Below are 21,075 nucleotides of genomic sequence, written 5' to 3'. Positions count from 1 at the left end.
ATGAAATTTGGATATCGTCATAACGTGGGGCGCAGTAATTTGTTACCCATAATTTCTCACAAAATGATGTCTGACACAACTGAGGGAGTATTATTTGAAAACATGTTTTGCCTTAATAATATACTTTACATTACTGGACAGTTTAAAGTGACGAACCTCAGTTGGGTTATTAAATATGGTATTTTTGCACATCAGATATCGTGAAAAATATTGATATCATGTAAAATTCTCAGATTATTATGATGATAATAGTTTTTATATCGCTCAGCACTCATTTCAGTACAGTCCTTGATCCAAACTTAGACCGTTCAAACCAGCAATAATAACAGATCTTGGTGTTCATTCATGACATTGTGAAACTATATGGATGACCTTGGTCTTATTGATTGTCAGAGTTCATTGTCATGTCATTTCCCCCCTATTATTCAGCCAACATGTGTATGATCTGACTGGACAACTATGAACATTCTGGGCAGGTTTATTTTATTTGTGGTAGAGCAAAAAAAAAAAAAGTTGTCAAATCCTGTTGTCAAGTAGTTTTACTGGTCTGAGCATTTTTTCTCAAAAACATGTAATGGCTCTATCCACAATGATAGGCGCAAGCGGGGATTGATATATTAGATGGACCTTGAGGAAAAAAAAGGTTGGAAACAACTCGGTAAAATTGTTATTCTTAATTTGAGAAGTAACTATAAGTGGGACTTCAGCTAAGAATGAGAATGTTAAATCCAGGATGCAGCAGTGCAACTTTACAGCCAGAGGCGGGGCAGTTTACACGGACATTCAAAAGACGGATCTTTTGGCAAGGAGTAATTACCATTGCAAGTCAGACAATTCTACATTTCAGGGAGGGAAATGCAAAAGTCCATGTAGAGGTAGCTGATGATGACTTTGTATATTCCTTCGAAAGTACCAAACAGTTATTATTGTTGGAAAATCATTCCTTTAGAAATAGTTTGATAGTATTTGAGGAATTTGTGCAACCATTTTATAGTAAGAATGGACCCCCTCACCCACCCAACTTACTCAAAGTCAAAGTCAAAGACATCTTTATTTGCAACTATACCAATGTGACTTACTTTCAACAGTACAATAACCTGCTGCTCACAATCTGTGATTAACACTAGGTAACAATCTGTAACATGTGAAAACGTTTTAAGTTAAGTTACCTTGTGACTGTGCAGAAAAGATACACCGTACAGATTGTTTGTGATTTTCTTATGACGATAGCTAATTCACTTGGTGTCACTGTTGGGGTCATAAGGCTCTTATGCACTTTTCCACGGACTGTGGCTTTCATATGACACTGACATTCTTTAACTTGCTGCTAAATCAAGAATTAGCAGCAACTGCTGATTGTCTCAAATATCAAGTAGGATACATAGCTCACATCCATTTCTGTCATCATTATGCATTGATAAATGTACCAAAATTCAAAAATCATTTACGTTAATTTCTGGAACAAAATATATTATGATTTTTTTTAATTGTCAAATAAAACAGTAAACATAAAAACACCAAACAGTATATCAATTAAAACTTAGCGTGCCTGAAATATTTCAAATGAAGTGCTGCTGATCTCTCAGCATGTTACAGTTCAAGAATGGTGTGGTATAAGTGCAAAGACAGCAAAATAGGTAATGCACCAAAAAGCAGCATCTAATAAACATCACTGTGTTCTGTGACAAAGCAGCTCCTTAAATGGCCCTGCGGCTATGAGGAATAAATGGCTTGGTGTTGTGTTTTTCACCATTAGTATAACTGCTTGAGAGCCCAAACTGATGCACCAGTATGGTAACTGGTATTCCTCTGACTGAATACAGAAAGGCTTCATACATAACATCATCTTGACAACGACACAAACATTTCTGTTAAAAACTAAAAACAAAACATAACCAATTGTTTCCTTCCATTTCCCATTAAAGGCCTCTTATTTCTTCTTGACTTTTAATTGAAATTGTTGTCGTCAATATCTTGACCAGTCTTATTATGAGGACATTGGCACTAGAAAGAAGGCAGCAACACTGTCTTGAAAGTAATACATGATTGCACTGAGCTACCATTGATTACGTGGTGAATGCCAGGAAATACCAACACTGTTAATTATTCAATGCATGCAACTTACAGTTGAATAACAGCTATAGAAAGAGAGGAAGAAGAAAGCTGGTTGAGGCAGACTTGATCACCATCCGCTTCGAAGCAGATCATCACTCTCTCTTCTTTATATATATGCTATGCAGCCGTTATGATATCTCCCGTGCAATCTCAACATTTTCTTTGGTGATCATACTGGGCTCCTCTCCTTTCTGCGGTAGGCTGTCACACTCCATTGAGGACTCAACGGTAGACCAAGCTGGCTGCTCTTCCAGTTGCTCCAGTGCCTCCAGTATGGTCTGAACGCGACGGACCCCATCACGTCTCGCCTGCCGTACATCTATGCGGCCCTCTGGGTCAACAGAGTCCAGTGCTAACAGCTCTTTGGTCAACAGCTCCTCCAAGAGCAAGTATTTCTTATCGTTCTTCTTCCCCTCAAAGCTTTTGACCTCCTGCTCCAGTTTAGCGACTCGCTCAGTTATCTGCTGTACCTTGATTAAGCCAGGGTGGCTTGGGCACTGACCGGCCTGCTGATCTTCTACCTTTACAGGTGGGACCTCAGGAGGAACAGCTGCCAAGTCCTGGGGTTCTGTTTTAGGAGGTATTTGGACTGTGATGTTTGCCGTTTGCTGCGGCTGCTCCGGCTGCTCAGGTTGTTGAGGCATCTGGACCTGTTGCTGCTTTGGCATAATTAACTGCTCAGACTGTTGTAACTGTTGCAATGGCTGAGGGTGTGTTTGCTGAGACTGTTGTGGTTGCTGCATTTGTAGTGACTGCTGCGGTGACTGTTGTTGGTACTGTTGTGGCTGCTGTGGGGATATTTGCTGGAAATGCTGAGTGTTTTGAGGCTTCTGGCTATCAACCTCCATGTGTGTGGACTGGGGGATAGGGGGGATCTCGGTTCTCTGTTGACTGCTTAGTTGTTCCTGCTCCACTTTCATGGGAACGTCTCTCAAGGGGACATGATGTTGAACCTGGAAAAAATAGAGGAAATCATTAAAATCATGCAATGTGTAGCATGTCCATGGACAAAACTACTTGGACATGTAATCATTCAGGATTGCACATCCATAGCAAAGTTCAGCCAGTATAGGCACAATGTCAGTAGATGTATTGTAGAAAATGTTGATATTTTTGTATTTTCACAGAAATTTTGAGATTTCACCCAGGGCTAATGTCTTTCATCCAAATGAAGCCATATATTTCAGTTTTTCACTCAAAAAGTATATTTAAGTGTGCAGTTACTCTAACAATCATGATAATCTTTTAAATCCATTAAGAGAAATCCAAATGTAAACTGTGCAAGCAGCAACTTTAACTGTTACATTACCTGTGGTCTCTCTCCCATCACCTGTGCTATAACAGGAGACTGGCATCTCACATGAGCTGGGAGGTGAATAGGAGCGGCATCACGATGTTGGTTTAGAAGGATTGGAGAAGCCCTCTCCCGGGGAGACTGCATGGCTGCAGAGTGGCTGATCCTTTCATCAGGCTGTAGGCGATGAAAGGGCTGCTGCTGTTCTGAGAATGGAACCCGCTGAGAGTAGATGGTGGGATTTACTTGAACCTGTGGTTGTGCTTGGCCTCCCCCGCCCTCATGGATCACTGGGATTGGGATATAACCTGCCTGAAGGCCAGCGCTGCTGGGTCGTGGAGGTTGGTGAAGGGGGGCATTGTGAACCTTAAAAACACAACACCAAATTGAGGCAGTGCAAGCAGAAACATATTGCATATATATCAGAATTTCATAAACACATCATTCTGTTCTTTCTTGAAATCTGGTGCTAATGCTGCCTATAAATTATTGTCCTCCCCATCCATTTTGTTTTATTTTAATAGCTGCCTTTGAGGTACAGAATGATAAGCAAAAAGCAACTTTTCACTCCAATCTCACCTCTGGTGTTGGCGAAACAGGTGAGCATGACTTGCCAGGCTCAGTGGTGAAACTGTCTGTGGATACGTGTAATGGAGATCTAGGTCTGCAGTGGAGCCCTGGCGTGGGAGAAGGTGTCCGTCCATCTGTCCGTATATTCTGTATGGTAGCTGGCTGAATATAGGAAAAACATGGGCTCTGTTGCTGTCGTAGGTCCGCCCCCTCATGGAAGACAGGGATCGGGACATACCCCTGACGAAGAGTGGGGTGCTTCATCTCCCTCACAAAGGTCTTCTGTGTCTCCTGTGGATTTGGATCCGGGGGTATGCTAGGCCCATTTTGAGACAAGGTGCTAATCTGAAAAGACAGTTAAAGCATGGGAATGTAATTTTCCAAAATGAAATCTAAATTATTTAAAGTCTGATAATCTTTTAAAAATTACAATCAGAATCCACTTTATTGGCCAAGTGTGCTTATGCATACAAGGAATTTGACTCCAGTTTACAGCAGCTTCTAGTACTTGAATATATCACTCACACAAAAAAAGAAAAACAAAAAAGAAAAAATAGAAGAAATATATGGAATAATAAATGGGATACTGGAGGTACGTATAGTATATGACCAACAGGTATGTCACTACTATACAGAGTTTTGTTACGGCTGAATAATTGCTGGGATGGGCTCCAGCATCCCCGTGACCCTGAGAGCAGGATAAGCGGTTGGGATAATGGAATGGAATAATTAATAATTTATGTTTATATATTACATTGCTTATATATTATATACTAGTATAACTTTGTAACTAATTATGCTTATATATCATATACTTATATTATATCAGTCTAATATACTAAAATATATACTATATATTTATCTTTTATATAATATATACTATATACTATATTATATGCTTGTGTTATAATTCTAACAATAACAATAATAACTTGTAACCAGTACACAGCAGTTGTATGTGTATTTACAATTGTAAATTTGTATTGCACATCTGGTTTAAGAAGAGGTAGTGCACATCGGTAGATATGTAGGTGAGACATCTTGACCAGAGGGGGCTATTTACAAAGTGTCATATTTACATAATCAGTGTCTATTCTTGCCCCGTGCTGTTAAACGTTCATGAGAGACGGTCTGTGGGGAAAAAAAAACTGTTCCTATGTCTGGTAGATTTGGTGCACATTGCTCCATAGTGCTTGCCAGAGGGTAGGAGTTCAAACAGACTGTGTCCTGAGCGAGTGTGTGTCCTTGAGTGAGTGAGTGTGTGTGTGTGGTGGTGGAGGGGGTGGGGTGGGGGGGTGAACTAACATTATTTTTTCTTTAAATTTTATAGAGCTGGGAGAAACTAGTTATAACCACTCCTGAGAATCCATAAGTAACTTTTTATCAAACTTTTTACGTCTGTACTTTGGCTTCTACTTAAGTGATTAAGTTTCTATTTATGGATAATAAGGATATGAGCATCTATTATTTAAAGTTAACACTAGAAGCTTTACTGAATTATGGGGGGGGCGTCCCTAAATTGTGAGATGATAATAACACATCAATTTGTTTGCCAGGACTGTGCCAGAGCAATAAACTTGTCAATTTTGGAAGGAGGTGATTTTTCATTAAAAACAAAATACTGACTTTCATATAAAAAAGTAGCTACGGACTTGAGAGTTTTTGTCATCTGCATAGTGGTTCTTCTACTGAAATATAGCATTTAACATTTCATATAATGAACCTACATTTCATTCAGTATTCTGGATTACTTCAACCCAAAACCACTTTGAAGCTAACAATAATAGTGTGGTAAAATGTAAAACTCAAGACAAATGACCAAACGAGGCTATGTTTTGAAGAAAAACTTGACTGAGAAAGTCATCAGAGTGCTGAGACAGGAAGGCCAATAGGTTATAATGTGAAATTTCCATGGGGGACGCCAAAAGTCTCACCTTCTTGAGTGTGTGAGAAATGAATAAGTACCATGAACTGTCAGTGAAATTCATATTTGGCCTTGCTACTGAATTTGCCAGTGACATCAATACCAGTCATGAAAAAGTATGTATGCATGACACATCCTGACTCACATACAAAATAATGTAGCACACGCCTTCCCTTGTGTAGATAACCACTCACCGAATAACCATTATGCTCCTCAGTTTGACAAATATCTAAAACAATAAACATTTAAATTTTTGTTTCACTTCATGAACTTCCAAGAGTTTATTAAAAAAAAAAAGTTCACTTCTGCATTTCTTTATACTTCTGCCACTACGCCATTATCAGCTAAAAGTTGTTGTTTTTTTTTTAAATCTTTCTTGGCCCCACCATAAGAACCTAGGTCAGTGTTTGGTATGAGACACCTGCCAATGACAGGCAGGGAGCTACAGATCCCTTGACAGTGCATCACTTTATGTTTACTATATAACTAATGAGGCTGTTACCAAAGACCTTTTTTGCAGTTGTCGTGAGAAGCTATGTATGAGTGCATAATAGGGAGAGAAAAAAATACGACAAAACGGTAGCTTATTTCCTTAAGAAAAAGACACAGGTTGCTAAATAGCTCTTGACGACCCTTTGCCCTCTGTGCCATTTCAGTATGGGCCGCTGTACACAGCTCACAGCATTGCACCAATTTTATCCCTAACAGCTGTGTCTTTCCAGCAGATTCTTCGTGACACTAACTTTGGACAACAGCAAGTGTTGATCTCTCAAAAGCAAATGCCAACTGGCGGTGTGTGAAACGCCACCACAGTTCTTCACAGTCGCAGTTCGCTCTGCAAGATTTGGATCCAGACACACAACTAATGTCCATTGTACATTAGTATTGTTCGGGCAAGCGCACACGACTCGAAAGGCCACCTGCGATTGAAGAGAATCAATCCATGTATGGGAGAAAAGTTTTTGCAACCAGGAATATGGACACACGACGTGGTTACTGCGTTACTTCTTCTGGGTGTGTGTGTGTGGGGGGGGGCAACATAATCAAAATGCCCAAAGCTCATAGGTAGCCCTTATATACTGCAGAGTGCGTCACCGAACAATCACACGCTTAGATCATAACTCAAGAATATAACGGGCCGATCAGCCGTTATAATGAGCTTATGACTGGTCGGTGAGGGGGAGGCGGTGGTGCGAAAAGGCCCATGAGACAATTTGTGACAGCTCATCCCGGTTCCAAACTGCGCTTTGGGTCAACAGAATGGAAATGCGAAGAACTGCCGCGTTTGGAAACAAAACAGAAATGACACAAATATGTCGACGTCACGTCTGGGTGAAATCGGAATAACGCTGGCTTAAAAGTAACCGCATTGGGAAAAACTTCGCGGTGCCGCTCTTTACCTTAACGTCGTGCCTTGGGTCGTTCCACGTTGTCGTGCGATTGTTATGATCCACAAAGAAAGGCCACCCAGTCTGCGGGTCAATTTTTATCTCCCATCCGAGGGGCAGAGGGTCATTATTATTTGCCATTGCCACTATCGGCGACTGCGTCTTCATGCCGTCCAGGTCGTCGGCAGTGGTGTTACTGACATTTTATACAGGCGACGGAGCCTTTAAAGATTCCTCTAAATGACGTGAAAGGGGGCTGGAAGTTTCTCGAAATAGCGCGTTAATGCTGGGGCGGATGGTGGGTACGGTGGCAAACAGTTCCAGACAATTTATATTTCTATTTTGAGTACATTCATAATAATGATCAGATGTAACAAACAAAAATCGAACGAGCCTTAATTTTTTTTTTTTGCGAAATCTGATAATGCGCTCAGGTGACACTGAACACATGCGGTATTAAAAAATGCACCTTGATTGATTGATTGATGAGGTGACACATATCTTGAATACGTTTACAGAAACACTACAAACGAGGTGGACGTTTTCTGTGACACTGAGTATAAAAGCATTCAAATGTTCCAAATGCAGTTAACATTTTACAGACAACATTTGTGGATTAGGTCTTGCACTTTGAATAATAACGGTACAAGGTTGCATTTTATACTCGTTTGGATGTGTTAAAAAACAATTTGAGCGTAACCCCCCCCCCACACACACACACACACATGCAAAACCCCCACGGCTCGAAGACACACTGAGTTCTGATTCTAGAAACGTCCCTTGGTTGAAAGCCAGTGTGGAACGCCGATGACTAAAACGAGCGTACCCTATCGAGACATTTCAAAACAAGAGTCTTTGTCAAAATAGCTTGATTAAGAAAGCAAGTCGACCATGTATTGTCATTGAATGTATTTGTCATTCAGTTCGGTTTATTGGATAGTAACGCCACTCAGAGGCATGTTTGAGAAAAAATTTTTGAGTTTTTTTAGCGCTTAAAAATAACAAAGCTGCATCACTGTCGCCTCAGTTCATTAAGACACACGCACGCGGAGCGCGTGCGCGCATCCTGGAGTCCCGGCATGACGTATGCCCCACGGTTCGGCTAAGCAGCTAAGCTAGTTAGCTTGTTATTGTTCTAGACCGCGCCAGAGTGAATGAGTGTTGCCTAAACTAGTTATCAGTAAACAACGTTTTAAGTAACGTGACAACTTTCAGTATTCACCATGGACGACGACTGCCACCCCAAAACCCTGTAAGTGACATTCGGTAGCTGGCTTAAGCTAACGTTAGCTTGCTTAAGCTAACTTGCTCAACACGTCGTTAACCAGTGGCTAGACAATGCAACAATTGCTAGCTATCGGGGGGGAAAAATATATGTGGGGGAGATAGCACCATAGTTGTGTTACATTAGATAATCTTATGGTTAACTAACTCTTGGCGTTAGAAAGATAGGAGAGTAACATTTGATGTGTGAGCAAGTGTAACGGTAGACGTAGTTTAGCTAGCAGGCTAACCTAGGCCAGTTTATATGTTAACCTACTCACTAAAGATGGCTGCACTGCAGATCCTTCGCCTGATAACCTGATATTTTATTTTACTCAGTTCCGTTGTCATCACTTAATATGTATGTACATCGAACAACGAAACAGGGAATTGTATTATGATAGAGTAAATTTTGGTCTTTTAAGTTGGAGAAAACGGGTGCAAGGTGGCAGTAAAGGTTACTTTTGTTGCTACTATACCAGTGGTATAAGTCGGCTACAATGTTATTTACACGGTGCTAACGTCGCGGGAACAAAGCTAGATGTTCAGGGTAACTGCGCACTTAGGCAACGTTAACAGAGTCAAGTCAAGTCAATTTTATTTGTATAGCCCAATCCCACAGTGTAAACTTAGCTAAAATGAATACAAATGTTGTGATAATAGTAATATCACAGAAGGTTGAATCAGTTCAATCTTGACACATCGTTTAAACGTTGTGAACTGATTCAACTTTCCGTGATTTCATTGCCTGGATTATTTAGCATGTATAAAGACAATAATAATAATGATGATAACCAATAATATCTACAAGATCAAAACTATTGAATTACATTTTAGCTTTTAGATGTCTGTCTGTGTCGGATTACCCCAACCTCTCGGGGTCAACCCACCAGTATCCGAGGTTACAGATTGATTAGCTGGAAAATTCTGAAAATTAATCTGTTCTTTCCTTCTTCCAGGTATGTGGGTAACCTTTCCAGAGATGTAACTGAAATTTTGATTCTGCAACTTTTCACCCAGATAGGACCTTGCAAGAGCTGTAAAATGATCACTGAGGTATGTAGCCATTAGCTATACAGTCAAGATTATTTTCTGTTTGTCCAAAGCCCTACCTCTAAATTGAGAATGACCTATTGAAGTTAGAATGATAGATAATTTAAACATTTTCACCATTAGATCTTTTACATTAGACACTTTAATGCTATCAACAGATTTTACTATTGTTTTTAACAGACGCTGTATGGCTAACCTAATCTAGATGCATAATAGTTGTTTTAGAAATTTTTTTAGATATATATTATAGATTTAGATTTTGGCATAACCAGCATACACTCGCACTTGGGATGGGCAAAAATGACCAAACGGTGGCAGTGAAAGTCATGGCAAGCAAAACAGGACATTTTGCCCTCTGTGATTATTGATTCTCTATGGTAACCAGACCCAGTAAAATAGACACACTTACATGAGGTATCAGGGATGGTTACAGTACCCTGGTCCTGATAGTTTTTGTGAAACTTCCAAGGTTGATGCTACCTTTACACCACTGAGATGCCTTTGAGGGGTGTGAGAGTGGCCTAGTGATGAGAGATTGCCCTAAAATACAAAGGTCACAGGTTTCCACAACAGCCATGTGTCCTGATGAAATGGCCTTGGAGCCTTATAGTGAACACTGACTGCTCATTTATGAGACAGCAGATCCAACTGAATAATGATGAAACACCAATTTTAATGTCTTTATGCATGCTCAATAATTCAGGTAAGAAAATCCCAGAAAGTTGAATCAGTTCATCTGGACACAATGTTTATTTAGAGAAACATATTGAGAGAAACTTTTTATCACTCATCTAAGTGAAATCCTTAGACGAGTGATAGTCCTGTAGGTTAGTGATGAAACGTTTCTCTCGAAAAACGTGTGCAGATGAACTGATTGACCAATTACAATAGTCAATTACTGATGACCAATTACAATGGTACATATCAATTGTCTGGACAGTATTTATCTCCAATAAAGAACACGGTGCTATGAAACGGCTTGGTTCAAACATGTTTTCTTTAAGGGGAATGTGTATCTTAATAGCTTTCAAAGACATCCATCTCACCCATAAACCAGAGATTATGCAATTACAGACATTTCAAGAGTTGCTTGAAGAAATTGATCATTAATTTTTGCTATGCCATGAAAGGCATGTACCACTTGGTAGTAATTCCAAGCACACACTAGTCCTTTTCAAATATATTGAGAACACTTTTCAGCTGATATAGATGTTTATTTGTCCTCTACAGTCCATTCAAGGCAGGACATCTGGAAAACAGGTAGACATTCTCAGCATTTCATTGAAATATGTGCTTGATTTTAATTAAACATTTTTTTGGATAGTTTGAAAGTTCTGACCTTTAAATGGTAAAGTTGCATGAGGAAAAGCACTGTAACAAGATTGAGCTTGCAGACCTCATGAATTTATTTATTTATTTTTTGAAAGAAAGGCCTCTTATTGTATGTAAAAATTAAACTATGGGCCACTTCTAATATTTGACTACATTGTATTTAGTAGATGATCCTCAAGGGTCGTTCCTGGTTGGCATAACCTTGCTACACATAACCTTTTTTCCTTTGTGTATGTGATTAGGTAATGGCATTAGCTCTGTCAATGTAATAATGGAATTTTTGTTTTTAACTTAGTTGTGCTTGATGAATGTGGATCTAGCAGGACTCACTTTGCTCAACATCACGTTTGGTAGACAGGCATAAACAAATTCTGTTTATTCCCAAGATTTATGCTCTCACAAAAGTTTTTATAATACCGGTTCCATTAAAGTTACAGTTGGAAAATGTCCTACATTACACAATTTGGACAATGCCATCAGCAGTGTCCAACTGTTGGGTTTTTTTTTCTTTAATATCCTCTACTGTCTTTTTGAAGGCATACCAATAACAGGAATGCAGTGTTTCCTTTACGTTTTTTGGCTGCAGTGACCATTCACCTTGAGAAATGAGTAAATGTGACAAAAATGTATTATCAGGTGTACTTCTCAGCCCAGCGAAATATAAAAACACATTTGCAGTTAAAGCACAATTGTACATTTTTGATGGTTTGGTTTGGTAAGTAATTTCCAAATTTGTAGAGTAGAATAATGGGCATAGCACTTACTTGAAAATTACTTCCCAAATAACTACTACTTCTGTACAACATTTCCTCAACACCCTCTGAAACTGGTCTTAGAATGGTCTGAGGGGTCAACCTGGCTCCCAAGAGCCAAATTACTTCTACTCAACATCTACAAAACCTTCTATAGGGAATGCTGCAGGTGGGTGATCCTCTCTGTTGTATTTTTTCTCTTGCAGCATACAAGCAATGACCCATATTGCTTTGTGGAGTTCTTTGAACATAGAGATGCTGCAGCTGCCCTTGCAGCCATGAATGGGAGGAAGATATTGGGAAAGGTATGCTAATTTGTCTGGTCCAAAATTGAATACAAAATGAGATGGATTGATTTTCTGTTTTCAGACTTATTCTGTGAATTTTCATTCATCAGCTGTCAAATGTAAGGGTGTTTTACTCTTAAAAGTTTTAAAGAATGTCTTGTTTGTCATCCCCTTTGAACTACACTATGTGAACTGTTCTGCTTCCAGGAAGTCAAAGTAAATTGGGCCACTACTCCAAGTAGCCAGAAGAAAGACACATCCAGTAAGTACTGACCTATTGACACCCCCCCCCCCATTTGCAGGAATAGAACTTCCCCATAGAGTAGTAAGTTTTTTTCCCCCTTGTATTTTTCAGATCACTTCCATGTTTTTGTGGGTGATTTGAGCCCTGAGATTACCACTGAGGATGTCAAGGCTGCATTTGCACCTTTTGGGAAAATCTCGTAAGTTTTTTATGCAAAGATTACTATTTTATATGTGTGCAGTGTAATTGTTTCAGTGCAGCATTTTTCTTCTTTGTAGGTTGCTCTTTGACTGTGTTGTAGGTATTCCATGAGGTAGTTGATACTATCAAACTGAAATGGCAACATCCTCTGTGTTTACGTGCACCCAATAATTTGAGTATTGACTTAACACTGACTGTGTAACATGAATGTTTACATAGCCAGTGAAGAATAAATATACATATTTTATTCCCATTTTCATGTGGTCCATTGTAGTTTTACCCTTAAATATATCAATCGTTCTCTTGTCCTTTATACCAGAGACAATGGATATTATCAGCCTCCTGAAGCATGAACAAAAATTACCTGCAGTGCATGCCTGACATTAATCAGCTAAGGGTCCAGATGCTTATTAGACTGCTAACAGAGCATCAATCCAGTATGTGGGGTTTTTTTTGTTTTGTTTTTATCCATTTAAATGTCTGGCCTCTTGGATCAGCAGGTCAGGATTTTTCAGTGTTCCTGCACTGACCTCTTAATTGCAGTCATTGACTTCTCTGAAACTGCAGTAGGATGAAAGGATCCCACACATCCCTGGAAATTAATATAGCTTATTCAAAAAATGAGAAAATGAATACTTGAATGTTTGAGAATAATGGACATAAATTATGATTTGAACAAATTGTAACTTTGGTTAAACTTAAAATTCAAATGTCAGCAGGAAAAGGTTTATAAGGGTGGGAATCTTGCTTTTTTCCCCCATAAATTGGCTAACGAAGACTATTGAAGTGGATGGTTTAATATGGAAAAATGGTGGTTATCATGAAAGTGAACCAGTTTAACCCTTTTTGAATTGGGCCAGTTTTTGTTGCAGTACCACCATATGTTTAGGGTACTTGCATGCATGTAAACATAATTGATGAATATGATTTTAACGACCGCATGAAGAACTTATCTGAATGGCTTAAATGTCCAACATTCTAAAAAAAAAGTAAATGGCAATGTTGTGATTAAGTGAAGTAGTCAAGCTGAATGGAGTGACCTCAAGCCAAAATTACTAGTACAGTCCCTATACCCCATCATTTTTATTCAGTCCTCTTGTTCACCCGTGGTGTGTGTGTACTATAGTGTTTCACAGTTTTCATGATCCAAGTTTCAACTTGTAGCCTATTTTTCCTTTTTTTATGTGTATGTTTAGGTTATGGTAAGTAACTTTTTTTGAGTGCCAGCAAAGTAAACACTTTGTGTTTGAACCTGAACACCTTTCAAGTTACCTATAGTTGTGGGTCTCAGTGAAGTAATAGCACTTTGGTTATTTTACAGAAATGCTCATAGGATTGGACAGGAGCTTGAAGGCTAACAGCAAGGAACTGTGCACTCTGGAGACTCAGATGTAGTTTTTTTTCCTCTATTTATTCCATTGCTTTCTATATGTATTATTGTAGATGTTCTGTATTAATATGACCTAGTTGATTGAGATTAACCTATTCCAATACTTAATGTACTCCTCTAAATCTTTGTATCAATTGTCTCATTTTGATTTGCATAGTATTGTTTGTAGTTTAATGCTCCTCTCCAAAAATTCTGAAAATGTCAATTTCTCAAAATTTGCAGCTCCCAAACTCCATATTGGTGGTAAAGAATTGACCAGGGAAAATAAAGAAATCTGTTAACAGGCCATGTATGCCGTTTAATTCCTTTTTTTCTCTTTGATATTTTTTCATATATTTCTATTTGTAGGAAGAGCACCAACAGCAGATTTTAAGAATGCATGGTAAACCATATAAAGTGTTCCTTTTTGAATTTAAAATCAGTAGCCTACTTGTGTGAAGATTGAACAAGAAGTGGTGCTCTAGTGGCAAGGAACCCTTAAATAATCTGAACACAGTTTAAACCATCAGTGTAGGCTGCATGTTATTTGTACTGTTTCTTTTGTTTTTAAGTGTTGCTTTGATGTTAGTATTACCAGTCAGTCCTCAGTCCAAGGTCAAGATAGTTAATCTACATTTGATATAAGACAATGTAGAGGATTCACAGTGTGTTTGCGTGGCTCCTTTCATTAGTTTGAATCTGCAAAAGTAGAAGACAGTCTTAAGCTCCTTTTACGCTTCCTTCCAGGGATGCCCGTGTTGTGAAGGACATGACGACAGGCAAATCTAAGGGGTATGGATTTGTGTCCTTCCACAACAAACTGGTAAGACTCCAGTGCAAGAACACAAAATAAAGGTTATTTTCTATTTTCTGTTCTAACATCCTAATATCTAGACACTTGATATAATTAAAATCATAACTGTAAAATCATAACTGTAAATTACACATACATAGTTTTTTCCGTTAGTTTAACATAATATTAAATGATAGAATACATTATAAATTGATTATTAGTCTGAACTTTGATTGTATTTGTTAAAAAATTGTATGCACATTTTATTTGAGGTGGATGCTGTTCTTATTTTTGATTTTCAGGATGCAGAGAATGCCATCGTCCACATGGGGGGACAGTGGCTGGGAGGGCGCCAGATTAGGACCAACTGGGCAACACGCAAGCCACCAGCCCCAAAAAGTGTTCAAGAAAGTATGTATTAAAAGTGTCACTGTGATTATTTAGATAAGGCAGTTTGAATTGGCTTAAATGTTCTTTTATTCTGTCCTTTTAAGTGGGGGTAAGCGAGCCATGGCAGAAGTTAACAAGAGCTAGCTAGGTTTTCAAAGCATACTGCAAAAGAAACTGCCCCCTCACTTCTGCCGAAGAGCCTCACAAACGCAAAAACTGATTCTGATTGACAGCAAAGTGCGAACTAATGGAGATGATGGCTTGCAAAGAACTGTGCTGATTGACTGATAAGGAGTGGGTACAGAGAAAATGTCTCCATTTACAGTGGCTAGGGCAGCCACAGAGACCAGTGTTTTTCCTCAGCGCATCTACTTACATGATGGCTTTCAGGTTTTAGAAAGACAAATATAAGAAGGGTTCTAATTTAAAATTGCTGACAGCCACTTAATGAAGGGTGCAGTGGTTTTAGAGAGGATGTTAACACAGTTATATGAATAGCATCTTTTGGGTTATGGAATACAAATGATTTTGCTTTATAAAAGGTAACTGGGGATGTCATTGATGATGGTCTTTGCACTAATCCAAATTTGGGTTTATTTTGGTTTTGAGCAGAAAGTATGCCCAAAGTCTTTCTTTAAGTGACCGGCGATTTGTTTTCACACATTGGTTTTGTTCATTTCAGATGGCTCCAAGCAACTGAGGTTTGAAGATGTAATGACTCAGTCTAGTCCACAGAATTGTACTGTGTATTGCGGCGGGATCCAGTCAGGGCTAACAGGCAAGTATTAATGTTTTTTTTTTGTTCATATCAAAATTGAAAGTAATGCTGTTACCACTCTAAATATATTGCAGAAGTAATGAGACAGCTGCTAGAGTTACTATTTAAAATTGTGTTCCACTAAACAGCCAAACTATCAATGATTTGATTTTTAATTTTCAATTTTTCAGAGCACCTAATGCGACAGACCTTTTCCCCATTTGGTCAAATAATGGAAATTAGAGTTTTCCCAGAGAAAGGATATTCTTTCATCAGGTACTGTCGTGAGAGGCACAATGCATTTCACCATCTCACCTCTAGATGTCAACATAAATACATGTTTCAGTGACAAACAAATCAACATTCAGTCTTTGAGCCTTTCTCTGAAAACACTTCAACCTGCAGTCAATAAGATGCATTTAGCTAATTTAACTACTGACCCCACTTTTCATTTCATAGGTTCTCCTCCCATGAGAGTGCTGCCCATGCCATTGTCTCAGTAAATGGCACAGTCATCGAAGGCCACATAGTAAAGTGCTATTGGGGCAAAGAATCTCCCGATATGGCCAAAAGTCCTCAACAGGTTTGCGGAACATCTTATCAAAAGGTGTAAAAGTCACCTCTATTATGTTGGCGTGGTGCTCGGGGATCATTTTAGTTTTGTTTCCAGTTCTTTTGTATACTACTGCCGTAAAAGACCATTTTTTTGTGATTAAAAAATACAGTCATCACATAAGTTATTTGTATTCAGAAGGGTTGTTGTGCTAAATTGTACTAACTTTTAACTTTACTTACACTTCTGCAGCTGTGATGGATTTTCTTGCTGTGCTAGAGTACCATTACCGAATGGATAGTGGAAATAGAAGGGACCATTGAGGGCAAAGACAGCATTAGATTTTTTTTCATTAAAACCTATTGTTCCGGTCTTTGTGTGAACACAGGTGGAATACAATCAGTGGGGACAGTGGAACCAGGTCTATGGGAGTCCCCAGCAGCAGTATGGGCAGTACATGAGTAACGGATGGCAGGTTCCCTCTTACAGCATGTACGGCCAGACGTGGAACCAACAAGGGTTTGGAATGGAGTAGGTTTTACTCTCCTATGTATTAAAAGAACAGTAATTAACTGTCTGTTAGCATACAGTTAGACTCTATAGACTCCCTCCAGTCAATCCAGTGAACTGCTCCATATTAAAGCTGGCAGTGCTGATCCAAAATATTTATTTTGTCTTCATTATCCAGTGTTTTTGTCTCTTCTAATCATGTTTGAGCAGAACTTTTTGTAACTGCAGAATCTCAAATTAATACCAGCTATACCATTTTTCCAACAACCTGGTTTTTCTAAATGAATTTGATTTGACTGATTTGAATGATTTGACTTTGTGTTGTATGTAAAGGTAAAGCAAATATTTGTTTGAAGTGTTTGGTGAGCAGTGTACCTCCACAGTAACAGCAACTTGACTCTCTTTGTGCATACCCAAGATTCTTCTCACTTGTTAAAGCCTAATTAAGCAATATTTTTATATTAACTGTGAATCGATGACTCCCTGTAATGTGAAAGGATTGCTAGTATTGCCGATCCTGCTGAAAATCAACACCACAGTCCACATTTTTCCCTAACTTTGAGCTTATTGTTCGGTTTTACTGGTCCAGCAAAGCACACCTGCCTGTCTGGATGAGTCCCTCCCTCTCTCACCAGACACTTTGCACCCCCTTCAAAAAAAAAAGTGGGCAAGCTGCCCGTTCAGCAAAATGGTCGCAAATCAAACAAAGAGTGACTGGTGCCAAGCCAGAGAGACACAAATATGCATCTCAGGAGTTGGATGGACCAAATCGGGTTTAAAACACAAATTAATATTAATATCGGACTTGAATTTGTTACTCTTCGGCCACCATGGGGTTGGAACCAACTTCCTGGGAGAGAGGGGGGGGGCTGTTTTGGAATCTCTGTTGCGCTACCGTTTGAACTCTAGCAGTTAAAAATTGCTTAAAGGCTTACATTACACATGACTCGTAGACCTGGTAACCACACTGATACTGCTCAGACAGTAACAACGTCAGTGCCATCTAGCCCAAGGCATTCTGTTGTGTGTGTGGGTTTTTTGTTTTGTTTTTTTGCTTCTGTGCTGAACATTATTTGTTTGCATATTCTCCACTTTTCAGACAGTCCCAGTCAACAGCCTGGATGGGAGGGTTCAGCTCCCCACCACCTCAGCCTCAGCCCCAGCCTGGCCCAGTCATGTCCAACCTGGCCAACTTCAGCATGGCTGGCTACCAAACACAGTGATGTGGCCCTCACCTCCAGTCATATTACAATTGGGCATAAGTTGACCCTTCGAGACCACAAAGCACTTTGTCCAGGTGCTGCGTAAAATGAAGCTCAGGGTCCATATTCACAAAGCCTTTAGGCTAATAGTTGCTTGCAAGCAGCCAATTCAGGAGGAAATTCCCCCATTACAGAAGGTTATTTGAATATAGACTTCATTATGTTTCTGTGGTTAAGTGCTGTTGGGACTGTAGTCTCGCAACATCATGAAGTCTAATTAACCTCAAAATTTCACCATGCTATTACCATTGAGTCATTGAACAATAGGACTGTTGACAATGTTGCATTCAACATAACACAAAGTCTATAGAGAAATTGCTTGTTTTTTGATGCTATTTTATTGACTTGTTGCTCTTGTGGCCATTGTATGATTTTAAGGGTATTTTTCACAAAACATTGCACACTGATGAATGACAGGAAATATGAGAGGGAGGATACGATCAACCTGAACACACAAACACAGCTGTGGTACACTCCCCACTGCACTGCACCACCAGAGCGCCACAACATACTAAAAGTTTGTCTGACACCTAGCAGGATATTCAGAGTCCTGATTAAATGTTTTTCAGGTATGATTTAAAATGCTTTGTGAATACCGGCCCAGGAGCAGTACTTGAACTTTCACTTAAGAAGAAGCTCATGTTATTTGTATCAACACAAATTGTGGCTTTAAAGGAGAGTTACGCGGGAGGTGGGGAGCTCTTGAATACAATTTGTGTACAAAGAAAATTTCAACTTCACAACTATAAAAGCAAAAAATATATATTTGACTGAACTTTCATGTTTTGTATTGGAGTAATCAGCATGTTCTTAGCAAGATTTTGACAATTTTCTTTTTTTAGTTTACCACTTGATGCAGCCAATGGTTAGACCAGGCTTATTTATAACCTCAAGTGTCTAATGAGAAAGTAAATACTATAGCACATATTCATTGTAAAAAGAACCCATTGTAAATAGCTTAATTCTCCCTCCAAAATCTTGTAAAAGTATTGGACTATGTTGTGCTATTTCTGGGGCTGGTTTCCAGGAGAATTCTTAAGTTTGCTCCTATTACTACCCTCAAATAACTTTGCCTCTGAAACTGTTGATGCTCCATTTGAAAAATTGTTTATTCTCGAGCTTTTGAACTTTTTTTATAATTGTTTTTATCTTGAGGTTGTGAGTCTCTTGAGAGGAAACCACAAACTGCTTTAGCAACACACATTTTGGAAAACCAGCCCCTAATACTACATCAGGTTTTTGCCACATTACAGAATTTTGGAGCTTTCAGTCAGTCAGCCCTTTGTGTAAAAAGACAATTTTGTGTTTTATTCGTCCTGTGAAATGCAAGACATTTGTTTGGCGCCACCTATTGGTGGCACACAGGTTTGATGAAGAGATTTGACTCCTCAGTGCTGACTATACCTGTCAATTTCCCCATAGTGGATTCTGAATTTTCTATCATAGATTCCCCCCCCACAAGTCCCAACAACTTGAAAAACAAAAAACAAAAAAACCCACAAGTAAATCGTATAACCTGGTTTTCAAAAATGTCCTGTCATTTTGATTTTATGTGCCATCTCATACAGCCTATTAAATGGCTTGCTAGCTTCACTTTCCTACTAGTGTTGTATAAGCCAACATACTTGATACCAAGTGTAGATTTGTGTCTTCTTTGTGGCAGCAGGGTAGTCCACATGCAACATAACAGGGTCACGTTGGCTAATTGCGTAAATATAAACCCTGAAGTCCTACCTTTGTGAAACTTAAAAATGAGTAATGTACATATTGTGGGTAGGATGATATAATTGCCATCATCAAATTTTAGTAATATAATTTATGAAGAAGCCTTAATAGTTGTCAGTAACTGCACATTTTTATTTGTGATGGCTCCATGACAAATTTAAACTTCTCCACTGAAAAGTTTCCCCTTTTTAAGTTTGTGTGCCATTTTCAGAAGGTAGCAGGAAGCAAATGGTGTTTTAGGACAAATTGCCCGCATGACATGTAATATATCTACTGCTTAAAATATTGAATGTAATGGCAAGTTGCTTTTGATGATAAGACGTGAATTGACAAACTGACGTTATGTTGAGTAATTGGGGAAATCCATTTTCCATTTAAACAGAAAAGTCAATAAATGAAACAATTCTAAACATGCAAGCTCTTCCATCCTGTTCAGTACACTTGTTAATACGTTGTGCTTCACATGGCTGCCTGACAGCGCGAAGCAAAAAGTTGTTTTAAAGAAATGTTCAGTTGAAACAGCAATGCTACCAGATCTAATTAACATTTATTAGACTGCCGATGAGTGTTTCATACAGTATATTTATATACAATACACAGTCTGTACTGTTGTAAACATCTGCTCTAAAGCTTGAAGTCCCCTGGATTCTTTTTGCAGGTGCATCAGGTTTTACATGTATGAGTGGCGTCTATTTGATGCACCCTGATTCTGTTAAATGCCGACAAGCATGAACAACGAAGTAATAGAGCAATATAATTTCTATTAAATGTTCAACCTGTTTCATCAGTGGAGCTGATTTGTTCAGGGCAACAGTTGTTACATGTATTTTCAATATACTAATGAGTTTTGGACAATGTCATCTTTGAAAAAAGGTTTGCTATCTTGAGTGGTAGCAAGAAGCTGATTTAAGTTTCCTTCAAAACTTGGGAAAAGCGCCTTGCAGAGAATTTGTATAACAAAGTATGCAAAAAGTCGAGGGGGTTAAGCATTGTTGGAGCTACTGGTATAATGATTATAATAACCTTTTTTTTCTTAGAAAGTCTCAAAGCAAGCAGGCTTGTCAATATTCAAATATGAAATGACTGCAGCAAATTTACATCAATTTACACAGATTAAAGGTGGAGCAACTTCTTGCCTATCAAGAATATATTGGACATAATTATATCCACTTTAAATACAAATAAAAAAGGACATAATCCACAACATCATAATTCCAGCACATTAATATGAAAAATGAAATACAGGATCCACCTACAACATAGAATACAGTCAGCTCTAATGTAAACTTTTAA

General features: G+C 38.7%; 2 protein-coding genes across 6 annotated transcripts; one reads left to right on the top strand and one right to left on the bottom strand.

Moving 5' to 3' along the window:
- Positions 1-1,032: 1,032 nt before the first annotated feature.
- On the bottom strand, positions 1,033-7,498 carry bag3 (BCL2 associated athanogene 3). Its single transcript, XM_056291641.1, has 4 exons — positions 7,304-7,498; positions 3,989-4,324; positions 3,425-3,775; positions 1,033-3,068 (listed from the first exon to the last, which is right to left on the bottom strand). The coding sequence occupies exons 1-4, from the start codon at positions 7,457-7,459 to the stop codon at positions 2,244-2,246; spliced, it is 1,668 nt and encodes a 555-aa protein (XP_056147616.1). The 5' UTR covers positions 7,460-7,498; the 3' UTR covers positions 1,033-2,243.
- Positions 7,499-8,178: 680 nt separating this feature from the next.
- Positions 8,179-20,199, top strand: tial1 (TIA1 cytotoxic granule-associated RNA binding protein-like 1). 5 transcript variants are annotated; one of them, XM_056291575.1, is made up of 13 exons: positions 8,179-8,543; positions 9,514-9,610; positions 10,838-10,867; positions 11,898-11,996; positions 12,186-12,240; positions 12,334-12,421; positions 14,540-14,615; positions 14,888-14,996; positions 15,658-15,753; positions 15,924-16,008; positions 16,192-16,315; positions 16,674-16,816; positions 17,895-20,199. In XM_056291575.1, exons 1-13 carry the CDS (start codon positions 8,515-8,517, stop codon positions 18,016-18,018), a joined length of 1,155 nt encoding a protein of 384 aa, XP_056147550.1. In that variant the 5' UTR covers positions 8,179-8,514; the 3' UTR covers positions 18,019-20,199. The 5 variants fall into 5 exon arrangements, 4 of the variants coding, with proteins under 4 accessions (XP_056147550.1, XP_056147552.1, XP_056147553.1 ...); XM_056291577.1 differs by lacking the exon at positions 10,838-10,867; XM_056291578.1 differs by lacking the exons at positions 8,179-8,543; positions 9,514-9,610; positions 10,838-10,867 and adding an exon at positions 14,162-14,195 and having other exon boundaries at positions 11,912-11,996.
- Positions 20,200-21,075: the final 876 nt, after the last annotated feature.

This window comes from Lampris incognitus, chromosome 13, assembly GCF_029633865.1.
Source record: "Lampris incognitus isolate fLamInc1 chromosome 13, fLamInc1.hap2, whole genome shotgun sequence".
In the NCBI taxonomy this organism is placed as follows: Eukaryota; Metazoa; Chordata; class Actinopteri; order Lampriformes; family Lampridae; genus Lampris; species Lampris incognitus.
This window is presented reverse-complemented; position numbering and strand designations above follow the sequence as displayed.

Excerpts from the sequence above, each read along its gene's own strand:
- bag3 (XM_056291641.1), bottom strand. The coding sequence starts at position 7,459 with ATGAAGACGCAGTCGCCGATAGTGGCAATGGCAAATAATAATGACCCT. Across the intron at positions 3,776-3,988 it reads CTGTTTCGCCAACACCAGAG|GTTCACAATGCCCCCCTTCA; the intron begins GTGAGATTGGAG and ends TGTGTTTTTAAG. Across the intron at positions 3,069-3,424 it reads TGATGGGAGAGAGACCACAG|GTTCAACATCATGTCCCCTT; the intron begins GTAATGTAACAG and ends TATTTTTTCCAG.
- tial1 (XM_056291575.1), top strand. The coding sequence starts at position 8,515 with ATGGACGACGACTGCCACCCCAAAACCCT. Across the intron at positions 14,616-14,887 it reads TGTCCTTCCACAACAAACTG|GATGCAGAGAATGCCATCGT; the intron begins GTAAGACTCCAG and ends TTTGATTTTCAG. Across the intron at positions 16,817-17,894 it reads CAACAAGGGTTTGGAATGGA|ACAGTCCCAGTCAACAGCCT; the intron begins GTAGGTTTTACT and ends TCCACTTTTCAG.